Below are 20284 nucleotides of genomic sequence, written 5' to 3' on the forward strand. Positions count from 1 at the left end.
TCGATCTTGAGTAAATAAGCCGCACACGAAACTGGGCCAGGACAAGGATAGACGTCCAAAATTGAAATTTGCTTACTTTTTTTTTTTTTACTGACGTTCTAAATTGTCCGTCGGGAATGTCGGTCGACGGCGATGGTTAAAAAAAAAAAAAAAAAAAAAAAAAAGAAGAAAGTGACAGTCGACAACGATGAACAGCCCTCCTCTTCCGCAATCGGACCACACTCGTGATTGGCTGCGCAGATTCTGACTTGCTTGGCGCTAATCTCGTGATTGGCTATGCGATGTTGACTCGCTTGCCACATCCGCTCTCCCGATTGGCTTTTATAAGAGAAAGCGATCAAAGAAATAAAGACATCAAGAAGATAAAAGACAAAGACTCGCCATTTCCCCTTTTTTCTCGACGACGTGTCCAGCATAATGATCTAAAAGATCATTAGTTAATCTTCGTCCCAGCATTCAGAAATCAAGTGGGGAAAATGTCCACGAGACCGGAGGAACTTTGCGGAGAGAAAGAGGAACCCCCACGTCACCGACACTGGACTGAGTGCAAATTAATGCACACTAAGGTTGTTCTTCACAGACTTGAAGGTTGGTTGACTTTTGATAATAAGTACACTGTACATGACAGAGCGCGTTGATGAGAATTCATTTTTAATGTTAACAGTAGTGCTGTCAAAGGATTGCAATTTTCAATCGCAGTGAATGTGATGTCTAGCACTTCAAAATGACTTTTGTGCAGGATTGGAAGACAACAAAACATGAATAAACAAACAAACAAACAAAATAGCAAAGATGAATTTTCTCCAACAGAAATGAACTTTGGGGACACAAGTTTGCAAATGAAGAAATAAGATTTGTTTGTGGTCTTGCAGATCTATATGTCAGCCAAACCTATTATCCTGAGCACCCGGAGTCTGCACGCATCAAGGACGAGGAGGAAGAGTGGCCATCCATTAAGAATGAGGAGGAGTTCGTATCCATTAAAGGTCATCCTTTTTCCTCATTAGTACAGAAATGTTTATCAGTCTAATGAAGTATTTTTCATTCCTTTTATATCGTGGTGTTGCTTGCTTAGTAGCCATGCAATGCACTCGTTAGCTGACATAAGATTGCACCACTGCGTCGACAAAATGAAAGATTTCCTTACATGTAAATGATTTGCTTTGTTTAAAGCGATTACAATATATATATATATATATATATATATATATATATATATATATATATATATATATGTATGTATATATACATATACATATATATAGAGGGAAAAAATCAGGTGACTTGAAGTTCCGCTCTGAGACCCCCAATTTGTCCAACTTTCAAAATTGTCCGATATGCATGTGTGATACATCATTGGAATGCATGTGTGATACATCATTGGAAAGCTCAAAATCTCAATTTTCTGGGGCAAGAAAAATTTTGAACAGAAGGGCATTTTTATAAAACTAATTTTTTTTTTAACAGCAAAACCCTATCTGGAGGTGAGAACACGCGAGAGCAGAATTACTTTAACGAGATATCATCGCGTACTTATCTTCTTTCGATCCAAAAACTCCACGTAGAATGTCTCATCCAGTGTCAAAACACAAATGTAAATGGCCAACGCTGGATATTTTGGGGATTTTATGTGTGAAACATGGTAATATAACATGGGTCGCGATGCAGAAATCGCAGACATCAAGAAGTGGTCGATATTTTCTTTTTCATATATTTACCCTTCTAAACGTTTTTTTTTTTTTTTTTTTTTTTCTTTGTTTGGATCGATTAGTTATCATCTGACATATCGGAGAAAATGTGACAGTAACAAAAAAAAAAATACAATTAAGCGATAGTTATGAGGTAGATATCCGTGACTTTTTTACAGACGCCATTTTTTTCATTGTGGCATCATTTGTGTTGAGATAATTATCGGGGTTTGATTTATTAAATGTTTGCCTGATTGGTTGATTGAATATTTGCTTATGCTCATATATACCATAAATAATACATACTGCCATATTCTTCTTACTTCTAATTACTTTATCTAATTACTAATTACTTTAAATAATATATTGCATATTATTCATATATAACCAGTAAATGATTATTGCTTGCTATACCAGATTGTAGTATAATGCTTAAGTGTTACAAAGTGTAGAAAGAGGGTCGGAGTGGCTTCATGGCCACGCCGTTGTATAACTAGACCTTCCAGGCATCCTAGCACCTGGGGTTTTGGACTTTCGCCTAGCCCCTCGAGGACGATTCTCCATCCGAGGACATCTTCCAGGGCCGCAGCGGTGCACAACTGGAAGTGTTTGGACTATTCTAACGTTGCATAACTAAAAGTGTCTGCATTATTTTGACTGCTTATATATTATTTTGACTGTTTATATGATTGTTTTGATTGTTTGCATAAGCTCTTGCTCCACACACGTGTATCACTTAAGTTCCACCTACATGCACACACATAGCCAATAAAAAACCACATGGGTGTCGCTAGCTTGCTCTCCCCTCCCCTTTAAGGCGGCGCCCTATTGTCCAGGGACAACCCCCTAATAAAATACCAAGGAGGGTTTTTTTTCCTTTAGATCAATCTTGGTGGCTAAAAAGCCACATGTTTGACCTCCTTGGCCAAGAAAACTGAGTGTCTTCTCTCCTTATTATTGGGCAATTTTACAATGTCTACCTAAGGATCTAATTTTGAACTTGACATATTTTTGGTCCTTCGAGCCGGATTGCGACATACCTGACGTTTCCGGAGGCGGAGAGGATATCCATTCAAAGCGTGCACGTACTCGGTTTGCGAGGGGACTGGGCTCAACTCCGCTTCTGGAGGCGAAGGGTTGAAGCAAAACCGAAAGGATTGAAGACATCTCACGGTAGGATCAGCCAAATTGGATGACTGTATGAGTGTAACAATTTTTGCGGCTGGTAAATTTTAAGGGCGACGGTGTCCTGTACGTACTTAAACTCCGTGAAAAGTAGACGCACCTAGAAAGGAGGCGATACAATATTTCGCGTCTTTTCTGGGTGCACGTTCCGTGTCTACTTTGAGTGGACGCACCCAGAAGGGGTGCGATACGAGATTTCGCATCTGTTCTGGGTGCACGTTCCGTGTCCACATTGATAGACGCACCTAGGAAGGAAGTAATTTTTTTTTACTTTGCATTGAACTTTGAAGCTAAATCTGGTGCTTGAGGCTTTTCCGTGTGAGGGAAAAACCTCGTATCGCGTAGTCGTGGTATACTGTGTAACGCAGAGTGCTATTGGTTGAAGGGTTAAATGGTTTCATTCGCGTCTTTTTTGAATGCACGTTCCGTGTCTATTGTAGTAAAAGTAGACGCATTCAAAAAGGAGGTGACACGATATCTTACGTCCTTCCTGGGTGCACGTTCTGTGTCTATCTTGGTAAAATCTTGAGAATACTAGTCCCCCTCAAGTCAGGCAGGTGTCTGTAAATCGGTAACAGGACAACGGGTCCTACGCGCGTCTATTAGGGCAACGGGTCCTAATAATAGTAATAATAATAATAATGATATTAATGATACAGATAATATAGAGAAGTAGATAATATTGTGATCAAACTTGGTTATTTGTTGCAAATAAGGCGAATAATTCAGGAAAACTCTGTAATCTAAATACGTTCATAATTAGTGTGAAACGTTACTAAAAAGGGATTTTTGGAGGTTTAACAACTTCTAGGAGACGAATAGAACACTCTAGCTTGAGTAATAAAAATATCTGAATTTTGAAGTGCATGTGACACGAAAAATTGAAACTCGAGAAATCGCGTAAAAACAATCTAAATGTTTACTAGAAACCCGTGCACGGCAAATAAGACTCAATAAAGCACGAAAAAGAGTAAAATTTAGCGGGAAACTCAATCCTTGGGGAGGAAAAAAATTAAAATACCATCCAAAAAACTGCTAGAAAATAATATTTTAGCGAAGTTTAGATCGTATTAAGGAGGATCTTGTGTGAATTTAAGGCGAAAAACGATGTTTTGACCCTCGGTCTGAAAAATTTTATTGTCAGAAAAAACTCAGAAGTGTCTACAAAGCCTGTGCACGGCAGTTAAACGAATGATAAGAATACCACATAGGATAAAAACAGTACTGGTGTGTGAATGAGGTTTGTGTGAGTGTGTGCTTTTTACTAACATAATACAAGTGGGGGCTGCAAGTGGCAACTCACTTTGGATGGATAGCAAGAGTGGTCCGCCTATCAGTAATACTGAGAGGTAGAAGCCTGACCACTACCACTGTGAGAAATTAATTGTCACCCCACTTTCAACTGACAATCGGCCCATAGGAACACCAGGTTCAGGGCCTGATCCAAATTTACATCCAAATGGGGAAAACTAACAGCAAACTCGATGGGGGGAAAGATCCTAAATTAGATCTCGCGTGTAAAGACTGGAAATTCATCGGGAGTCGATGTCCAACTAAAATAAGATTTTTAAATCTTTGGATCACCAAGTACGGATTTAATGGCCAACTTAATACCCAAAAAATCGTACACCTGCAGGACCAGATTAAAGTGAAACGGAAAAACAATGCGAGAAAAATGGCTAAAGACGGATATGAAGATACCAAATTTTGGATGGTAATGGCTCAATATCGTCGGAGAGACGCGAGAAAGATTAAACAGAAGATAAAGAGTGGGAAAGAACCAGAAGTCTTATTCCATAGGAAGGAAGACGATGAAAAAGGTCCAGTAGGGACAATAAAAGAGATAAAAGAGGAAGTGAAAGAATCATCCAAAGAATTAACTTCTACTATGCCAACCATAGTGATAATTGTTGAATTGTGCTGCTGAAAGTTTGAGTAAGTTGTAATGAGGGCAGAGGTAAGTTGTAATGAGGGCAGAGGTAACCGTAAGCCTTGGTAAATGGGTTGCGAATGTGTTTGGTTGTTTGGTGGACGTCTGAAGTGGAAAAAAAGGGAGCTGAGAAAGTTCTGGGAGTGGGAGAGGAGCGTTGATAAGCGAGGGAATTGTTTGTAAATAGCTGACCGTCTATTGCGTAAATAGCTGACCGTTTAATGAGCAAATCGGGAAAAAGGAGGAGTTCTTCAACATGAGGAGTGCGGCCCTTCGGTGGCCCCTATTTGCAACATGGGGTCCTCGACGGCGTCCGCTGGGTTTTGCCCAAATTAATTATAAGGGGAGGTTGTGATTCCAGCTGGGAATATTCCAGCCTTCCCCTTGTACTATTTAGGAGATGAATTTTTGAAATGGAATCTCATTAGAGATAAAAATAGACTATTGAGCTCAATTGGAACTTATAGAATGCTCTTAAAAGAAAATAAGAGAATGGCTAAAAGAGAAAGAAAATAGTTAATGTTATGAAAAAGGAAAAGATCAACTGTTGATAAATAGCTATTTGAGACGTAAACTTAACAGATTTATTTTAAGCAATTTTATTTAAGCAAAAAGCTAGTGTGTTTGATAAAAGAAAATTAGATTGTTAGAAATGTTCTTTATTCATGAATAGATATTGTTCATAATATTATTTAAAAGTAAATTATTCTGAATTCAGGTGAAAAATGACCAACTTTTAGATGTATCGGGCTAATAAGAACAAATAGTATTTACTCCAAGTAAGTAGAGTAATCTGACGTATTAATCGTCATTAATGGCCTTTAATTTTTGAATTAGTCTTTATCCCCTGAGGGAAGGGGAAAATTCAAATTCAGAATAAGGTGGAGGAAATTATTCGGCTAGATTCCAGAGAAATTATGTTAGTGAGACGTTATAAAATTTACAATGAAGAAGGTGACTTAGAAATAGAAAAACGTACTCATTGTTGGCAGATTTAAGGAGAAAAGGAATCACACATAATGACATAGTAAATAGATTGACTAAAGTAGATTTTGAAGTACATGGCAAAATATTGTAAGAACTGTCAAAAGACTTCCCATTAATTCTTGGGAATGATAATAGATATCAATACAAGTCTTATAGATAAAGAGAGGTCCAAATGCTGATTAGCGAACTCCTGTTGAGGAGCAGTTTGGTATATGTCACAAGATAAATAACTACTAACAGCTGGTGGAAAAACCAGTTTTAGCAGACTTTAGAGCAATTTTAAACTTGCCACTTTCTGTGTGTGAATCTGTTCGTGAATAAATTATCAAATAAATGATTGTGCTGACAAATTATTTTAAAGGGGACAGTGAAAGTGATTAATCTTGGATACATTTTTGAGTGTATGGAAGTGGCGAATTAATAATATAGAATCACTGTCATGAGTTACTCTTAACATCATGAAAATTTGATTTAGATTTTTGGGGAATTGATAATGCTAAATATTGCTTAAGATAATTGGCTCACATGCTGATGGAATTTGGCTATCTTTGTTCAGCTGTAACCCAAATGAAAAGGGATGAAAAGACAATTCTGAATTTTGTTGCTACGAATTTATAGTGGGAATAAGTGGCCGATTTTGTAGTGATAGGCCAAGGCAAAATTAATTGATAAATTCCAAAAGACGGAACGGAAGAAGTTGGGGAGCGGAAGCATATATTGACTTTTCGCCAAGTGGAGATAATTATGCTGGGAGAATTGTAATTTTAAAACATTGGGTTAATTGCAAAGCATAACATTAATAATAATATGGGGTTTTAGACATGGGTTTTTTACTTTTCGTAACGCTCATTACAATTGTAATTTACAATGTATGATTACAATCCTCCCAATATAATTCTTTATTTTGATTTGGAACTTTGAATGCATTACTTTTATGTTTGATATTTTTATTTTTAGCACTTTTATTGACCTGACTTTGGTTTCTTTTGTGGTTATAATCGGGTAGGAGTTTATGTAAGTTTATATAAACTAATTTGCTTCTGTGTATATATTGTTTTGGGGAAGAGGTCAATTTTTCAGGCTGTTAAATCGGATAATCTTATTTTAATTTTGCAGCTTGAGATAAATTTAAGGACTAAGAACTCTTGATTATAAACACACATTTTAAATCATATGTTTTATGAATTTAATTGAAAGTTAAAATTGTGGGCGGAGAAAGTAAAATTCTTGGGGCATGATTGGAGCAAGGGTGGCAGGACGATCCTAAAAGACAGGGAAACTGCCGTGTTGCAAGCCCCAAAACCGCTTACTAAGCGACAAATGATGTCCTTTTTGGGCCTCACAAATTACTGTAGACCATGGATTCCTAACTACGCTGAAATCGCAAACCCCCTTGCTAAAATCATGTATGACCCAGCGTTATAAATGTCTTCACCTTTGACATGGACAACAGAGGCAGAAAATGCTTTCACTCAATTTAAACAAACTTTGTTATCTAGTACCGTTTTGGCTCTGCCTGATTATTCTAAACCTTTTGTCCAAATATTTGATTGCAAGGGTGAATACAGGACCTTATGTCCGTTTGCGAATAAACTGCCAAAGGACACTTTCCTTATTGATATGTGACTGTAATGTACAGTACAAGAACACACTTTATGGGTCAATCATGGAGCGACATTGCGCGGTGGGTCTATGTGAGCACGGAGGGGGGGGTCTCATGTCTTAACAGTGGGAATGGTTAGATTAGAAATGGTTTTTCAAATGCATGGTCTGTGCTCAACCTAGTCCTCACGGCAATGTTTGCCCTAAACGGCACACACATTTAAATGGATTTTTGTTTCGTTTTTAATTGGTTTTGTTTGGAAAATGGGCACGCTGATATTTGGGATACTGTTATTTTTTGTTAATCAAATGGTAATTGGGCAGAAATATTTTAAAGTAAACAACGCATAACAATGTCGAGTATGTATTAATGGTAGCAAAAGGCATTGTGTAAAGACATCCCTAAGTGTGGCATACGTGAAACCATTTATAGCGATAATGGAACGCATTTTGTAAACACAGTAATCGATAAGATTGGGAAATTGTTTTGCATTTCCTTAAAAAATCACTGTGAATGGCATCCTCAAAGCGCGGGTTTGGTTGAAAGAATGAACGGTACAATTAAAAATAGATTAAAGTTACATATTAATATTACTAGTACGTCGGGATTAACACTTTTTGAGATTCTTTTTGGGAAACTATATCATTTACCTATTTTCTCCACTAAGTGGGAAATAGATGAAGCTAATTTAGCCGATTATATGCGAAAGACGTTGGAAGTGAGACAGGATTTGTGTTTGCCACAAGTTGATTCTGACTCTTCCCAGCAGAATGACCTGGTGTTCACTGGAGATTGGGTCTTGATCCGCAGCATCAAAAGAAAACACCAAGAGCTCCTCACGGCTCCTACAGCCGTAAAGATCGCAGAGAGGGAAACCGGGGTTCACCTTGCCCACTGCAAAAAGGTCATCTCAACCGAGTCCCAAGGTCGAGCAGCTATCTAACTGAAGTCTGACTGAACGGTGGGGGTGAGCTTATAGTGCTCATAAATACTGCAGGTCAGTGAAGAGAGGTATTAAGCATCAGCGGTATTAAGCAAATCCAGGGCGCTCTTCCTGTTTAGGGGAACTCGGTCGACATGACACTGCCGAGGTGGGCAAGAAATCTCTTGATCACCTATGTAGTCATCTTTTCACGCTCGCGATACACAAAGTTACGGTCAGATATTTACTTGGTACGTGACGGTTAAAAGGAGGGCCTGGAGGGCGCTGGTGGCGGAGGACGGTCACAAATGGGCTGGTTGGACCTCCGACACCTGTGCCACTTCCATTCGCCCTCAAATCAATTTAACTTGTTTAGAGCCGGGAATTCAAATACAAATTAGGTCCGGAAAATGGAATTGTGGTAATAAACCTCCCCATACGAAGGATGGACTGACCCAAGAGGAGATCCTTTTCATCTCCTAATCGTCTGTGTATCCTCCTTATTGGGAGACCCAGTGGAGGCCAGGCCCGTGAGTAAAAATGTAGAGACTAAGCCGTCTGGATTGATAGTAAAGGCAACGAATAAAGTTACTGTCGATGATAGAATGATAGCGGTTACTGGGGTTACTCAACAAGCTAATAACTGGCTTTTGTTAGCGGAAGCGGCTGGAGGAATGGTTAATACTAGCTGTGTTGTATGTATGTTGCGCGTAGTGCCAGCTCTCCTTCCGCCACATTGCCTTCTGGAAGTTATGACTAGAACCATATTGAGTAAGGCTTGCAAGAAATGGGATGGGGTATATCCACTAACCAAAGCTGCGAAGGAAAAGCCTATATTCTCCGACAAAGTTGCAATGGCTAACTTTTCCTGTATTGAACTTTCAGGGTCATTGAGGAGAGTGGGGAATCTAGATCCCTCATGGTGTAAGACGACCGTGTATCAAACGAGTCCCTTAGTGCCGCGTAGTGACGTATGGTGGTGGTGCGGTGGCAGCAAACTCTACGACACCCTAAGGAACTCAGTGGGGGTATGTGCACTTGTGTCATTACTCTTATCAGTGTATATTTATCCTGTTTCGGCTACAGATATCCTGGACGCAACATCAAAGTTTGACCCCTCTAAGTTGCGTGTTAATAAACGTAGTGCCCAGTGGGCAGTTGAACCAACTTACATAGATGCGATCGGAGTTCCCCGTGGTGTGCCGAGTGAGTATAGGTTGGCTAACCCAATTGCCTCGGGTTTCGAATCTATGCTCCCTTGGATCACTGTTAATAAGAATGTTGAGAGGATCAACTACATCCATTTTAATCTCCAGAGACTTAATAACAATTCAGAGATTGCTTTTGCAGCCTTAAAACACCAGCTGGATGCCACCTCTCTCATGGCGTTCCAAACCAGGTTGGCCGTGGACATGTTGCTAGCCGAAAAAGGCGGCGTGTGTGGTCACGTCGGGAACGGCTGTGGGACATTTGTTCCAAACGCTACCTCCTCTAATGAGGAGAACTTCCACAAGGCCCTCAGAGCAATCAGCTCCCCTGGTAGAACGATGTAGGGTCACTCTGGGGAGTGGACCCCCGATGTGTCCAGTTGGTGGGAAGCAACGTTCGGTAAGTATAGGTCAATGCTGTATACTATCCTGGTCTCTGCGACAGTGTTCCTGATGGCTCTGGGATTATGTGGTTGTTGTTGCATTCCCTGCATTCGTGTTGTACTTCACCGGTTTGTTTCCGCGACTATAGATCCTCGTTTACAGGAATTATACCCCCTTTTGGCCCTGGGAGAGGAGTATGACACAGGTGCCCATATGGAGTTTGTAGTTTGCGAAGTGGCTCTCGATGGTGACGATCTCCCTGACGACGGCGATGACAATGATGGGTTCACCATTCCGGAAACTTTCTTTCAGACCCCGCCACCGCCTCCAACTCCGGGTGGCGACAATATGCGTCGACATGTCTAATGATTCGATTGAATAAAGCCTTTTTTAGGAGGTTCTTTTAATGATGTTTTTGTCGCAAATATTGAATAAACAGGCGGGAAATGTTGAGATAATTATCGGGGTTTGATTTATTAAATGTTTGCCTGATTGGTTGATTGAATATTTGCTTATGCTCATATATACCATAAATAATACATACTGCCATATTCTTCTTACTTCTAATTACTTTATCTAATTACTAATTACTTTAAATAATATATTGCATATTATTCATATATAACCAGTAAATGATTATTGCTTGCTATACCAGATTGTAGTATAATGCTTAAGTGTTACAAAGTGTAGAAAGAGGGTCGGAGTGGCTTCATGGCCACGCCGTTGTATAACTAGACCTTCCAGGCATCCTAGCACCTGGGGTTTTGGACTTTCGCCTAGCCCCTCGAGGACGATTCTCCATCCGAGGACATCTTCCAGGGCCGCAGCGGTGCACAACTGGAAGTGTTTGGACTATTCTAACGTTGCATAACTAAAAGTGTCTGCATTATTTTGACTGCTTATATATTATTTTGACTGTTTATATGATTGTTTTGATTGTTTGCATAAGCTCTTGCTCCACACACGTGTATCACTTAAGTTCCACCTACATGCACACACATAGCCAATAAAAAACCACATGGGTGTCGCTAGCTTGCTCTCCCCTCCCCTTTAAGGCGGCGCCCTATTGTCCAGGGACAACCCCCTAATAAAATACCAAGGAGGGGTTTTTTTCCTTTAGATCAATCTTGGTGGCTAAAAAGCCACATGTTTGACCTCCTTGGCCAAGAAAACTGAGTGTCTTCTCTCCTTATTATTGGGCAATTTTACAATGTCTACCTAAGGATCTAATTTTGAACTTGACAATTTGTTTAAAAGTTTAACATATGTGGGTGAATAATTTTTTTCAAGTCGTTTTTTAAAAAAATAATAATGAAATAAAAATTAAAAAAACAACGAAATATGAGACATCAATTAATGATTCAACACTAAAAATGACAGAAATTTTAAATAATATAATTAATTACCTTCGTTTTATGGCTGGGTTGAAACAAAAACAGTTGCGCAATGTCTGCAAACGGGGGTTTTCAGGGTAAAACGGACAAATTAAAAATAGTTCGGGGGCTTAATGCGCCTTGAATCTGCTATGGCAGCATATAGACATATTGTTCCATCAGACACAACAGTTGTTTTGGCTTAAAATACAGCAGTCTCTTTTAAAGAGGAGTGCAAGAGCAGAAATTGCTTTTTCAGTCTTGTCTGTGTTTTCCGCCATATCGGCCTATCCTGTTTTTAAGTTGTTAAATTTGAGATTTGGCATTTAGTATGTGAGGAAATGAGGAAAAATAAAAATTAGGAGATGGCGGTAGGTGTTATTGTTGTTTTTGTTAACTTTTATTTTGCAAATCAGTGGAAAAAAAACAATTTTGAATGAAAAATAAATAGATAAAAATTCTGGCTCCGTGGCAACCTTCACGTCTGGGAGTTCCGGCAAGAAATTCTAGCCACTTTCACCCCTCCTCATTGATGAAATCGGGAGAAATACCCTGGTTATACACCAGGCACCTCTCGACTCTAGGCATCGCTGGCAAAAAATAATCAGAAATCTAATATGTAGAATAAAGAAGAAAAATGTGACGACTCTTATGTGACCCAAAGTATTGGAGTAAGTGTAGTGTTTTTTTCTTCACAAATCTACTCGAGTAAAAGTAAAAAGTAGAGTTTGTGAAACTACTCTTTGAAGTACATTTTTCTCAAAAAGTTACTCAACTAAAGTACATGTAACACGTTACTACCCACCTCTGGTATGTGGGTAACGACGGAAGTTGGATATCACAATTTAGGGACTGTTATTTTCAGACTACAAACCGCTACATTTTTCCCTTATTTTGAATCCTGCGGCTTACAGTCCAATGCGGCTTATTTGTTGTTTTATTAGGTTAATAGGAAAAACTTTGTTTGACAGTGACGTCATAAGACTGCCGTAAGACTGTCATCGTTATGACATGACACTATCACGGGCATTAACGAGTGCATATGATAGATGTCATTAAGTGTTATCCGGCAAATTATGTCACTAACTCCATTTATGTCCAGCTCGTATCTTTTACAACCATTCAAAAGTGAGATCATTTGCCGGATGACACAAAATGATATCTGTGATAAGCATTGAATAACATTTATACCAGTGTCATGTCATACTTGGTCTTATGACAGTTTTATGGTGCCACTGTCAAATGAAGTGTCACCAAATACCATAACTGGCAATTCATGAAACAACTGGAACAGTAACTGAAGAAAAAATTAGCACAGAACATGAATTTTGATTGTTATTTCCACCTATAGCGCTGTAATGCATGCTAGGAGGCAGGTTGGAGGACAACAGTGTTGACAGCAAGTGACAGCAGAGGTTGATTGTCTTCCCCAATGGAGCAGTGATTGCCAAATGAAGCTCCTTGAAGGAATGAAGCTTTGCAGCCAATTTGTTCAAAGCTTCATGGAGGTTCACTTGGTCTTATGACAGTCATATGATGCCGCTGTCACATGACGTGTTACCGGTTAATATTTTTTGGTGTGAATATCTCATAAAACAACTGCGGTTTATAGTCCTGTGCGGCCTATCTATGAACAAACGCCGTTTTTGTGTCAAACTTTCATGGGTGGTGGCTTATAGTCAGGTGCGCCTTATAGTCCGAAAATTACAGTCAATGGGTTATTAGTCTAATCATTTCATTTAGTCAGAATCAAATGCTAATATTCAACCAATAACTATTAGATAAGCACGTTTTTGACTTCACCAGTGATTCATTGCTTCCAACTGACAGGTTAGCTCCGCGCACAACACTGCAGTCATCCAGTTTTGTTTTTTCGGCGTATGCGCCAGTAAAGGATATATTAGTTTTCCCCGAGACCAACGTGACGTCATTTCATTTCTTTTGTTTCGTAACCGTAAACTTGAGTTAGTTTACTACTACGCCTACTGAATTAGTCCACAGAAAAGATTCCTAGTCGTCGAAAAGAGAGTTGTATTTACGCACCCACAAAAAAAACCTGACGTCAGAATTTGGTGATTACAGATACAAATTCCTAAATACAAACACAAATCTGTAAATATGAGGACAATTTTTTTTATTTACAAACACAAATGCAAGTAAGAATCTTTTTGCTTTAATAATGTTTGCACAAATACGAGTATGAATCTTTTTGCTTCAATAATGCTCGCAATATGCTGTTTTAATAACGTAATCACAAGAGGAATATGGTTCTTCACACGATTGTCTTCAAAACCGAAATTGCTCTTATAGCCATTATTGGCCGATAGTTTTTAGCGCAGAATTTCCAGACGCATTTCTATGCGAAACAATGTCTCATGCGCCTCAAAATTAAACCACATGTTTTTTTCATCAATACTTTTTAAAACTGCACCATGCATTGAATCCACGAAATCACATGAAGCACAAGGGATCAATGTACTTGTTTCAGACACGGTGATAGTCCACAAAATATATCAATGGTTTTCTTGTGCGGGCAGGTTTCAGAAGATATCTTGTTGCTGCGCGGCACGAGCCAGAATCTTCTGGCGTTAAAGAGGATGTTGAGCTCCCCCAAATCAAAGAGGAGGAGGAGCCGGAGCCCTGTAAACAGAAGCAATTTCCAATTAAAAAGGAGGAGGAATGGCTCCCATGTGTTAAAAAAGAGGAAGAGGAGGAGCATATCACTCGGTCAAATGGTGAGCCCTTGAAGAGTGAAGATGGTCCGAGTGAGGCTGGCAGAGGGGCGGAGCCTCCAAGCCGCTGCAGCAGCAGCAACAGCTCAACAGAAGGATTGCAGGCAGGCATTTTCATCGCTCTATCAGACAGAAGTGGCACCACATCACACTCACCTTACAATGATGATGGTCATAAGAAATCTCACAGTGACAACAAACTCTGCAAATGCTCTCAGTGTACCAAGCAAACTTGTCTTGCACATATGAGGATCCACACTGGCGAAAAACCTTTTTCTTGCTCAGTTTGTGATCAAAGATTTGCTCTAAAGGGAACTCTAACAAAACACATAAGAACCCACACTGGCGAAAAACCTTTTTCCTGCTCAGTTTGTGATCAAAGATTCGCTCGGAAGCAACACTTAAAACAACACACAAGAACCCACACTGGCGAAAAACCTTTTTCCTGCTCAGTATGTGGTCATAGATTCGCTCAAAAACAAGACTTGAAAGTACACATAAGAGCCCACACTGGCGAAAAACCTTTTTCCTGCTCAGTTTGTGGTCAAGGATTCAGTTGCAAGAGCTCCTTAAAAATACACGAAAGAACCCACACTGGCGAAAAACCTATTTCCTGCTTAGTTTGTGATCAAAGATTCGCTTGGAAGCAACACTTAAAACAACACACAAGAACCCACACTGGCGAAAAACCTTTTTCCTGCTCAGTATGTGGTCATAGATTCGCTCAAAAACAAGACTTGAAAGTACACATAAGAACCCACACTGGCGAAAAACCTTTTTCCTGCTCATTTTGTGATCAAAGATTCGCTCGGAAGCAACACTTGAAAAGACACATAAGAGCCCACACTGGCGAAAAACCTTTTTCCTGCTCAGTTTGTGATCAAGGATTCAGTTGCAAGAGCTCCTTAAAAATACACGAAAGAACCCACACTGGCGAAAAACCTTTTTCCTGCTCAGTTTGTGATCAAAGATTCGCTCGGAAGCAACACTTGGAAAAACACATAAGAGCCCACACTGGCGAAAAACCTTTTTCCTGCTCAGTTTGTGATCAAAGATTCGCTCTGAAGCAATACTTAAAACAACACACAAGAACCCACACTGGCGAAAAACCTTTTTCCTGCTCAGTATGTGGTCATAGATTCGCTCAAAAACAAGACTTGAAAGTACACATAAGAACCCACACTGGCGAAAAACCTTTTTCCTGCTCAGTTTGTGATCAAAGATTCGCTCAAAAAATAACCTTAAAACGACACACAAGAACCCACACTGGCGAAAAACCTTTTTCCTGCTCAGGTTGTGGTCAGAGATTCGCTCGGAAGGATCGGATGAAGAGACATGTGTGTGCTGCTGTGAGAAGCAGTGGCCAATGACTGTTTTGCCAGTCATCCATGCTGGCTTCATCAGATTTTGCATGCAGGTTAGGTTAGGGTTGGGGTTACGTTCGTATTTGTGGTACACTTTATTTTTGTGATTGCATTTTTGTTTTGCCTTTGCCATTTTGTATCAAACTACACTTTTCACATTTAATATTTGAAAGCGCAGACCCCAAATTCAAAATCATTCATAAATATTGTCATTAAATAAATATGGAAATTTAGAATACATTGTTAATTATCGCAAAAATAATTAAAAGAAAAAAAAAAACAGGCTCATATATGAGTTTTTTGTGTGGGGGTTAATGTAAATATATATTTTTTTCAATTACTATTGCTACTCGTGATTGACAGAGTATAAGGGCCAAATATAGAAAAATGAAGAACAAGAAAAAAAGGACTATGACAGTAAAGTCGTGTTCTCACGACAAGAATTGTTTTTTTGTTCTTGTAGTTTTGGTAAATCACTTTTGTTAAAAATAAATATCTAAAGAAATAAAAAACACTGACTCATTATTGTATTTAACTTTGCAGATTATATATGATTTGTGTTGAAAATGTTTTTGTCTGTTAATAATAAATTCCACACAAACTTCCTCATCTGTGTTGGATCCATTTTATACGGCTCGCCATTTCATTACGAAGTTAAGTGGCTTTATTTCTATCATACTGTCACTTTCAAACTTCTCTTTTCACATTTAATATTTGAAACAGCAGAACAGAACAGAAAATTCCCAAAATTCAAAATCATTCAAAATAATGTCATTAGATAAATATGAAAATTAAAGTATATTGTTCAGTATTGCAAAAACGCTAATTACAAAAAAAAAAAAAATCAGTTCTGGCTCACAAATAAGTTGTTGTTTTTTTTGGGGGGGGGGGGGGGGGATTTTCACTAATCAAAAACAGTGAAATTTTCTAAAATTCAATTGGAGGTTGAAAAATAACTAGGGCTGTCAAACGATTAAAGTTTTTAATCGAGTTAATTACAGCTTAAAAATTAATCGCAATTAATCGCAATTCAAACCATCTATAAAATATGCCATATTTTTCTGCAAATTATATCTATATTCTGTAAAATAAATTGTTGGATTGGAAAGATAAGACACAAGATGGATATATACATTCAACATACGGTACATAAGGACTGTAGTGGGCATTTCACTTTACTGTCATTTAAATCTGTCTATGCTGTCCTCACTCCGAAGTGTCTACTTTTTCCAAAGCTTGACAGTTGGTGAACGACGCCTTAATAATTAGACTTCTTCATTTTTCATCTGATTTATTAATAAAATGGCCTCCAACCATTGTCCTCTTTAGATCGTTGTAAAACTACAAAAAAAAAGTACACAAGCATTGCATTAGCAACAACGTTAGCTTAGCACACTATACAGGTTCACTAAACATAAACAAAAAGCGTCTCATACAAAAAATATAACATTTCGCTTACTAACATAATATGTACATTCTTTACAACAACCATACTTACGGACAAATCTTGTCCAAGGATCATATAAGCACAACATTATCAGCCCGAGACGTCGTGCAGCCATATTGAACTGGACTGAAAACAATAAACCATGTTGCAAAGCGACCACAAGAGTTCGCTGTTGGACAGCACAAAAAAGCCTTGCTGTAAAACTTACCAAAAGGCAGAATACTTTCTGAGCGGGACATGTGCGTAAATTGCGTCAAATATTTTAACGTGATTAATTTAAAAAAAAATAATTACCGCGCGTTAACGCGATAATTTTGACAGCCCTAAAAATAACATGATCATGTAAAGGAGTGCATCGGCACTGCCCTCACGATTGGATTCGATTACGATTTGGAGGGCCACGATCCGATTCGATTCAGAGGGTCACGATTCGATTCGGTTCGATTTGGCAATGCATCGCGATGCATTAAAGCCTGGGATGCATTAAAATTCTAAAGCAAAGCATATTTTTCTTGAATCATGAGGCAACACAAGCGGTCTGACATTAAACACATTTTTATTGGCTCCTGTGTCACTCCTGGTTGAAGTCAAATGAAAATAGTATACTTTCAGATATATATATATTAAAAAAAAAACAACAAAAAACCTCACAGCATTTAATTAGTGCTTAGAATGAGACCAGGGCTTTCACTTTTTTTTTACTCACAGTAGCAGCCTTTCAGACAGTGCAACATCTGAACTCCTATGCAAAATCAGTAATAACAGTCACTGTATTTTAGTCACAACGACCCATCAATAAAAATATTCAAGTAAATATTAAAGAAAACGACAAAGAAAATATTGTAGTGCAGCAGCATCTTTATCGCAATATCAATCCAGGGAATGGATTGATATTTGAATGTAAAGTAGCTCCCTCTACAGTAGAGCCTAGATCTTGAGGCCGAACCCGACCCGATCGAATTTCGGGCCGGGTCGGGTCAGGCCCAAAATGTCCAATTTACGTTCATGTCGGGTCGGGCCGGACTTCTCTCTCGCTAACTTTTTTAAAAATAAATATATATTTGTAAACTAAAACGATGTATGGATGTTAAACTAAGGAATACTTGTTATAAAATAAATAAATTGGATAAAACAGAGAGAAGGCGCTTTTGTAATCACAAACATGAGCCAGTGCATTGTTTGCACACATGAACGCCGTGGCCCCGCCCTCCTTTTAATCTTCCCCACCCGTTCTTGAGTCTGCAACGCTGCATCCTGGTATTTCCTTTTTGAATTTCGATATAGAGCTGCAAGAGGTGAAAAACAAACTAAAGACGGTGGGATTGAAAAGGCAGAATCCACGAGTGGTGTGTGGAAAGGATTTAAATTGATAAGGGAAGATGCTACAGAAAACTGTCGGCCTTGCCGAATGCAACAAATGTGGCGCTTTGCTCTCATATGAGAGCAGAAAGACTGGCACATTGACGCTGAGCAGGCATTTTAAAAACTGTACTGGCCTAAAAGGTATTAGTCAAACATCGTTATTATCATTTGTTTCAAGGGCTGCACCTCTTCGTGCTAAGCAGGACATCGTGGAGTTCGTGGTGTTCCTTAAAACGTCATTATTTATTTTATTTCAGTGCTCCTCAAGGCCAGTTGTTTTTTTGTGTGTTCTGATGCGAGTCATTAAAATAAAGAATGTTATTTAAAAGTATTTTAGTTTATTTTTGAATATGCTGCTGTTCCTCTCCTTGTCAGAGAGGCGCGTGTAGTGAGCACAATATCCCACACAGAAATATATTTAACAAACCTTTCCAGCGTTATTTCGTTGTGTAAATGCATTTATAATGATCATAAAAATATGTAGACTATTTAAACATTAAGAAAACTAAGAAAACGTTTTTTTCTGCCAACTCGAAGAAATTAAAATAAATGTATTGCATTTTGCCGAGGAAATGACGCATCAACTATCCACCTGTTTTCAAATGTGTTCGTGTGTCATTGCGCCGTCTCGCTGCGGGGATTTGCATAATAATACACGGGCACTTTTATTTCCAATACCAGAACTCTAGGTGAAATCGAACACTGTCTTCCTAGTAGCCTAGTAGTATCACGTAAACTATCCGGCATGCGTGTGTACTGCCATCGTGCACGCCTTGTAGGGAGAAAACGAGCGAGCATGACAAATTTGGAAAGAAACGGCTGTTTTTTGATGGGAAAAACTAAAACAGATCCTCAGCACCCCCTGCTGTGAGTGACTTCCGGCGCCCCTGTACCAGCCCCTGCCGGTGAAAATCTCTTGACTCTGCTTCAAAGTGCTTGTACCTCAGCACTTGTTTATTTTTATTCATCATTAATACCTTGTTTTTATTCAGTCCACTACATTTAAATGTACTTTTCATATTATACCCTAATATTCAGAGGTGGGTAGAGTACCCATTAATTTTTTAAAATCAAGTAAGAGTAACGTTTCTTCTAAATAATATTACATTAAGTTAAAGTAGTCATCCAAAATGTACTCAAGTATAAGTAAAAAAAAGTATTTGTTGAAAAGAATACTCAAGTAATGAGTAACATTGTGAGTAACTGCTAACAAGGGCAGTTTTTTATTTTTATTTTAAATAATAGTATTTATAGATTTATTTATGGTATTTGGTAAACATTTTTTTGTTTCAGCACAACTTCATCTACATGAACTGTTATCATTATAAGTTTAGTATAGTAACACAGCGCCCCTGAGTGAAAATGGAAGAAGTCAAAAATGGCAGAGAGGAAAAAAAAAAGTTAACGTTAGGAAAAAAAAAAAAGTTTTTAAGGGACACGGGAGATTTTTCTCTGTCAAATCAGAAAAAAAAACACGCAAGTCCAAAAAAAAGAGAAGTCGAAGCAAGCATTTTTTTTACATTGAAGCAAAAAAAAAAAAAAAAAAATCTTGGAAGCTAATTGTACCTCCATGTCAGTTAGTTTGAGTTTTGGAAGTCGAAGCAGGACGATATGGAAGACGACTTGGAACGGTTCTTGCGGTCAAGAGATATCCCTCACGCTCGCGCATGAAAAGAGACAAGGTGCATATTAACACTGTCAACATTATCGATGTCAAAACAGCAGCATCGACATGGACACCTCATATGTTGCCCCTCCTGTTTTGTCTGTCATGTTAATTAGGTTATGGCATGCATCGTTAAGTGTCAAGAAAGATGTTCTGTATGTCTACTTATGGAGCTCCTAAGTGTATATCATGGAATACTAATACAATGTGGTTACAAACCGTGAGACCGTTGTTTATTCTAGCAGTAGGCTACTTTTGAAATCATTAACACTTTATAGACAAGTTTCTGAGGCATTTCCGCTTTACGGCGGATGTAGAACCAAGCCAAGGCCTCAATGCTCCATGTCGTTTTCCAAACCATGGGTGCTCGTACCCGTAATACCGGAGGGAGGGAGATGTCCAAACTGCAGGCTGTACATGCTTGCCTGGTACA

The 20284-nt window shown here is 38.7% G+C and overlaps 1 protein-coding gene across 1 annotated transcript; it reads left to right on the forward strand.

Annotated features, from left to right (window-relative positions):
* The first annotated feature begins 386 nt into the window (after positions 1–386).
* On the forward strand, positions 387–15673 carry LOC130928463 (gastrula zinc finger protein XlCGF57.1-like). Its single transcript, XM_057855075.1, has 3 exons — positions 387–588; positions 873–986; positions 13818–15673. Exons 1-3 carry the CDS (start codon positions 477–479, stop codon positions 15380–15382), a joined length of 1791 nt encoding a protein of 596 aa, XP_057711058.1. The 5' UTR covers positions 387–476; the 3' UTR covers positions 15383–15673.
* Positions 15674–20284: the final 4611 nt, after the last annotated feature.

This window comes from Corythoichthys intestinalis, chromosome 13 (assembly GCF_030265065.1).
Source record: "Corythoichthys intestinalis isolate RoL2023-P3 chromosome 13, ASM3026506v1, whole genome shotgun sequence".
In the NCBI taxonomy this organism is placed as follows: domain Eukaryota; kingdom Metazoa; phylum Chordata; class Actinopteri; order Syngnathiformes; family Syngnathidae; genus Corythoichthys; species Corythoichthys intestinalis.

What these genes read in the sequence shown, in the direction of transcription:
- LOC130928463 (XM_057855075.1), top strand. Translation starts at nt 477, where the DNA reads ATGTCCACGAGACCGGAGGAACTTTGCGGAGAGAAAGAGGAACCCCCA. An exon ending in TGTTCTTCACAGACTTGAAG is followed by an intron (nt 589 to 872) that starts GTTGGTTGACTT and finishes GTGGTCTTGCAG; the next exon opens with ATCTATATGTCAGCCAAACC. An exon ending in GGAGTTCGTATCCATTAAAG is followed by an intron (nt 987 to 13,817) that starts GTCATCCTTTTT and finishes TTGTGCGGGCAG; the next exon opens with GTTTCAGAAGATATCTTGTT.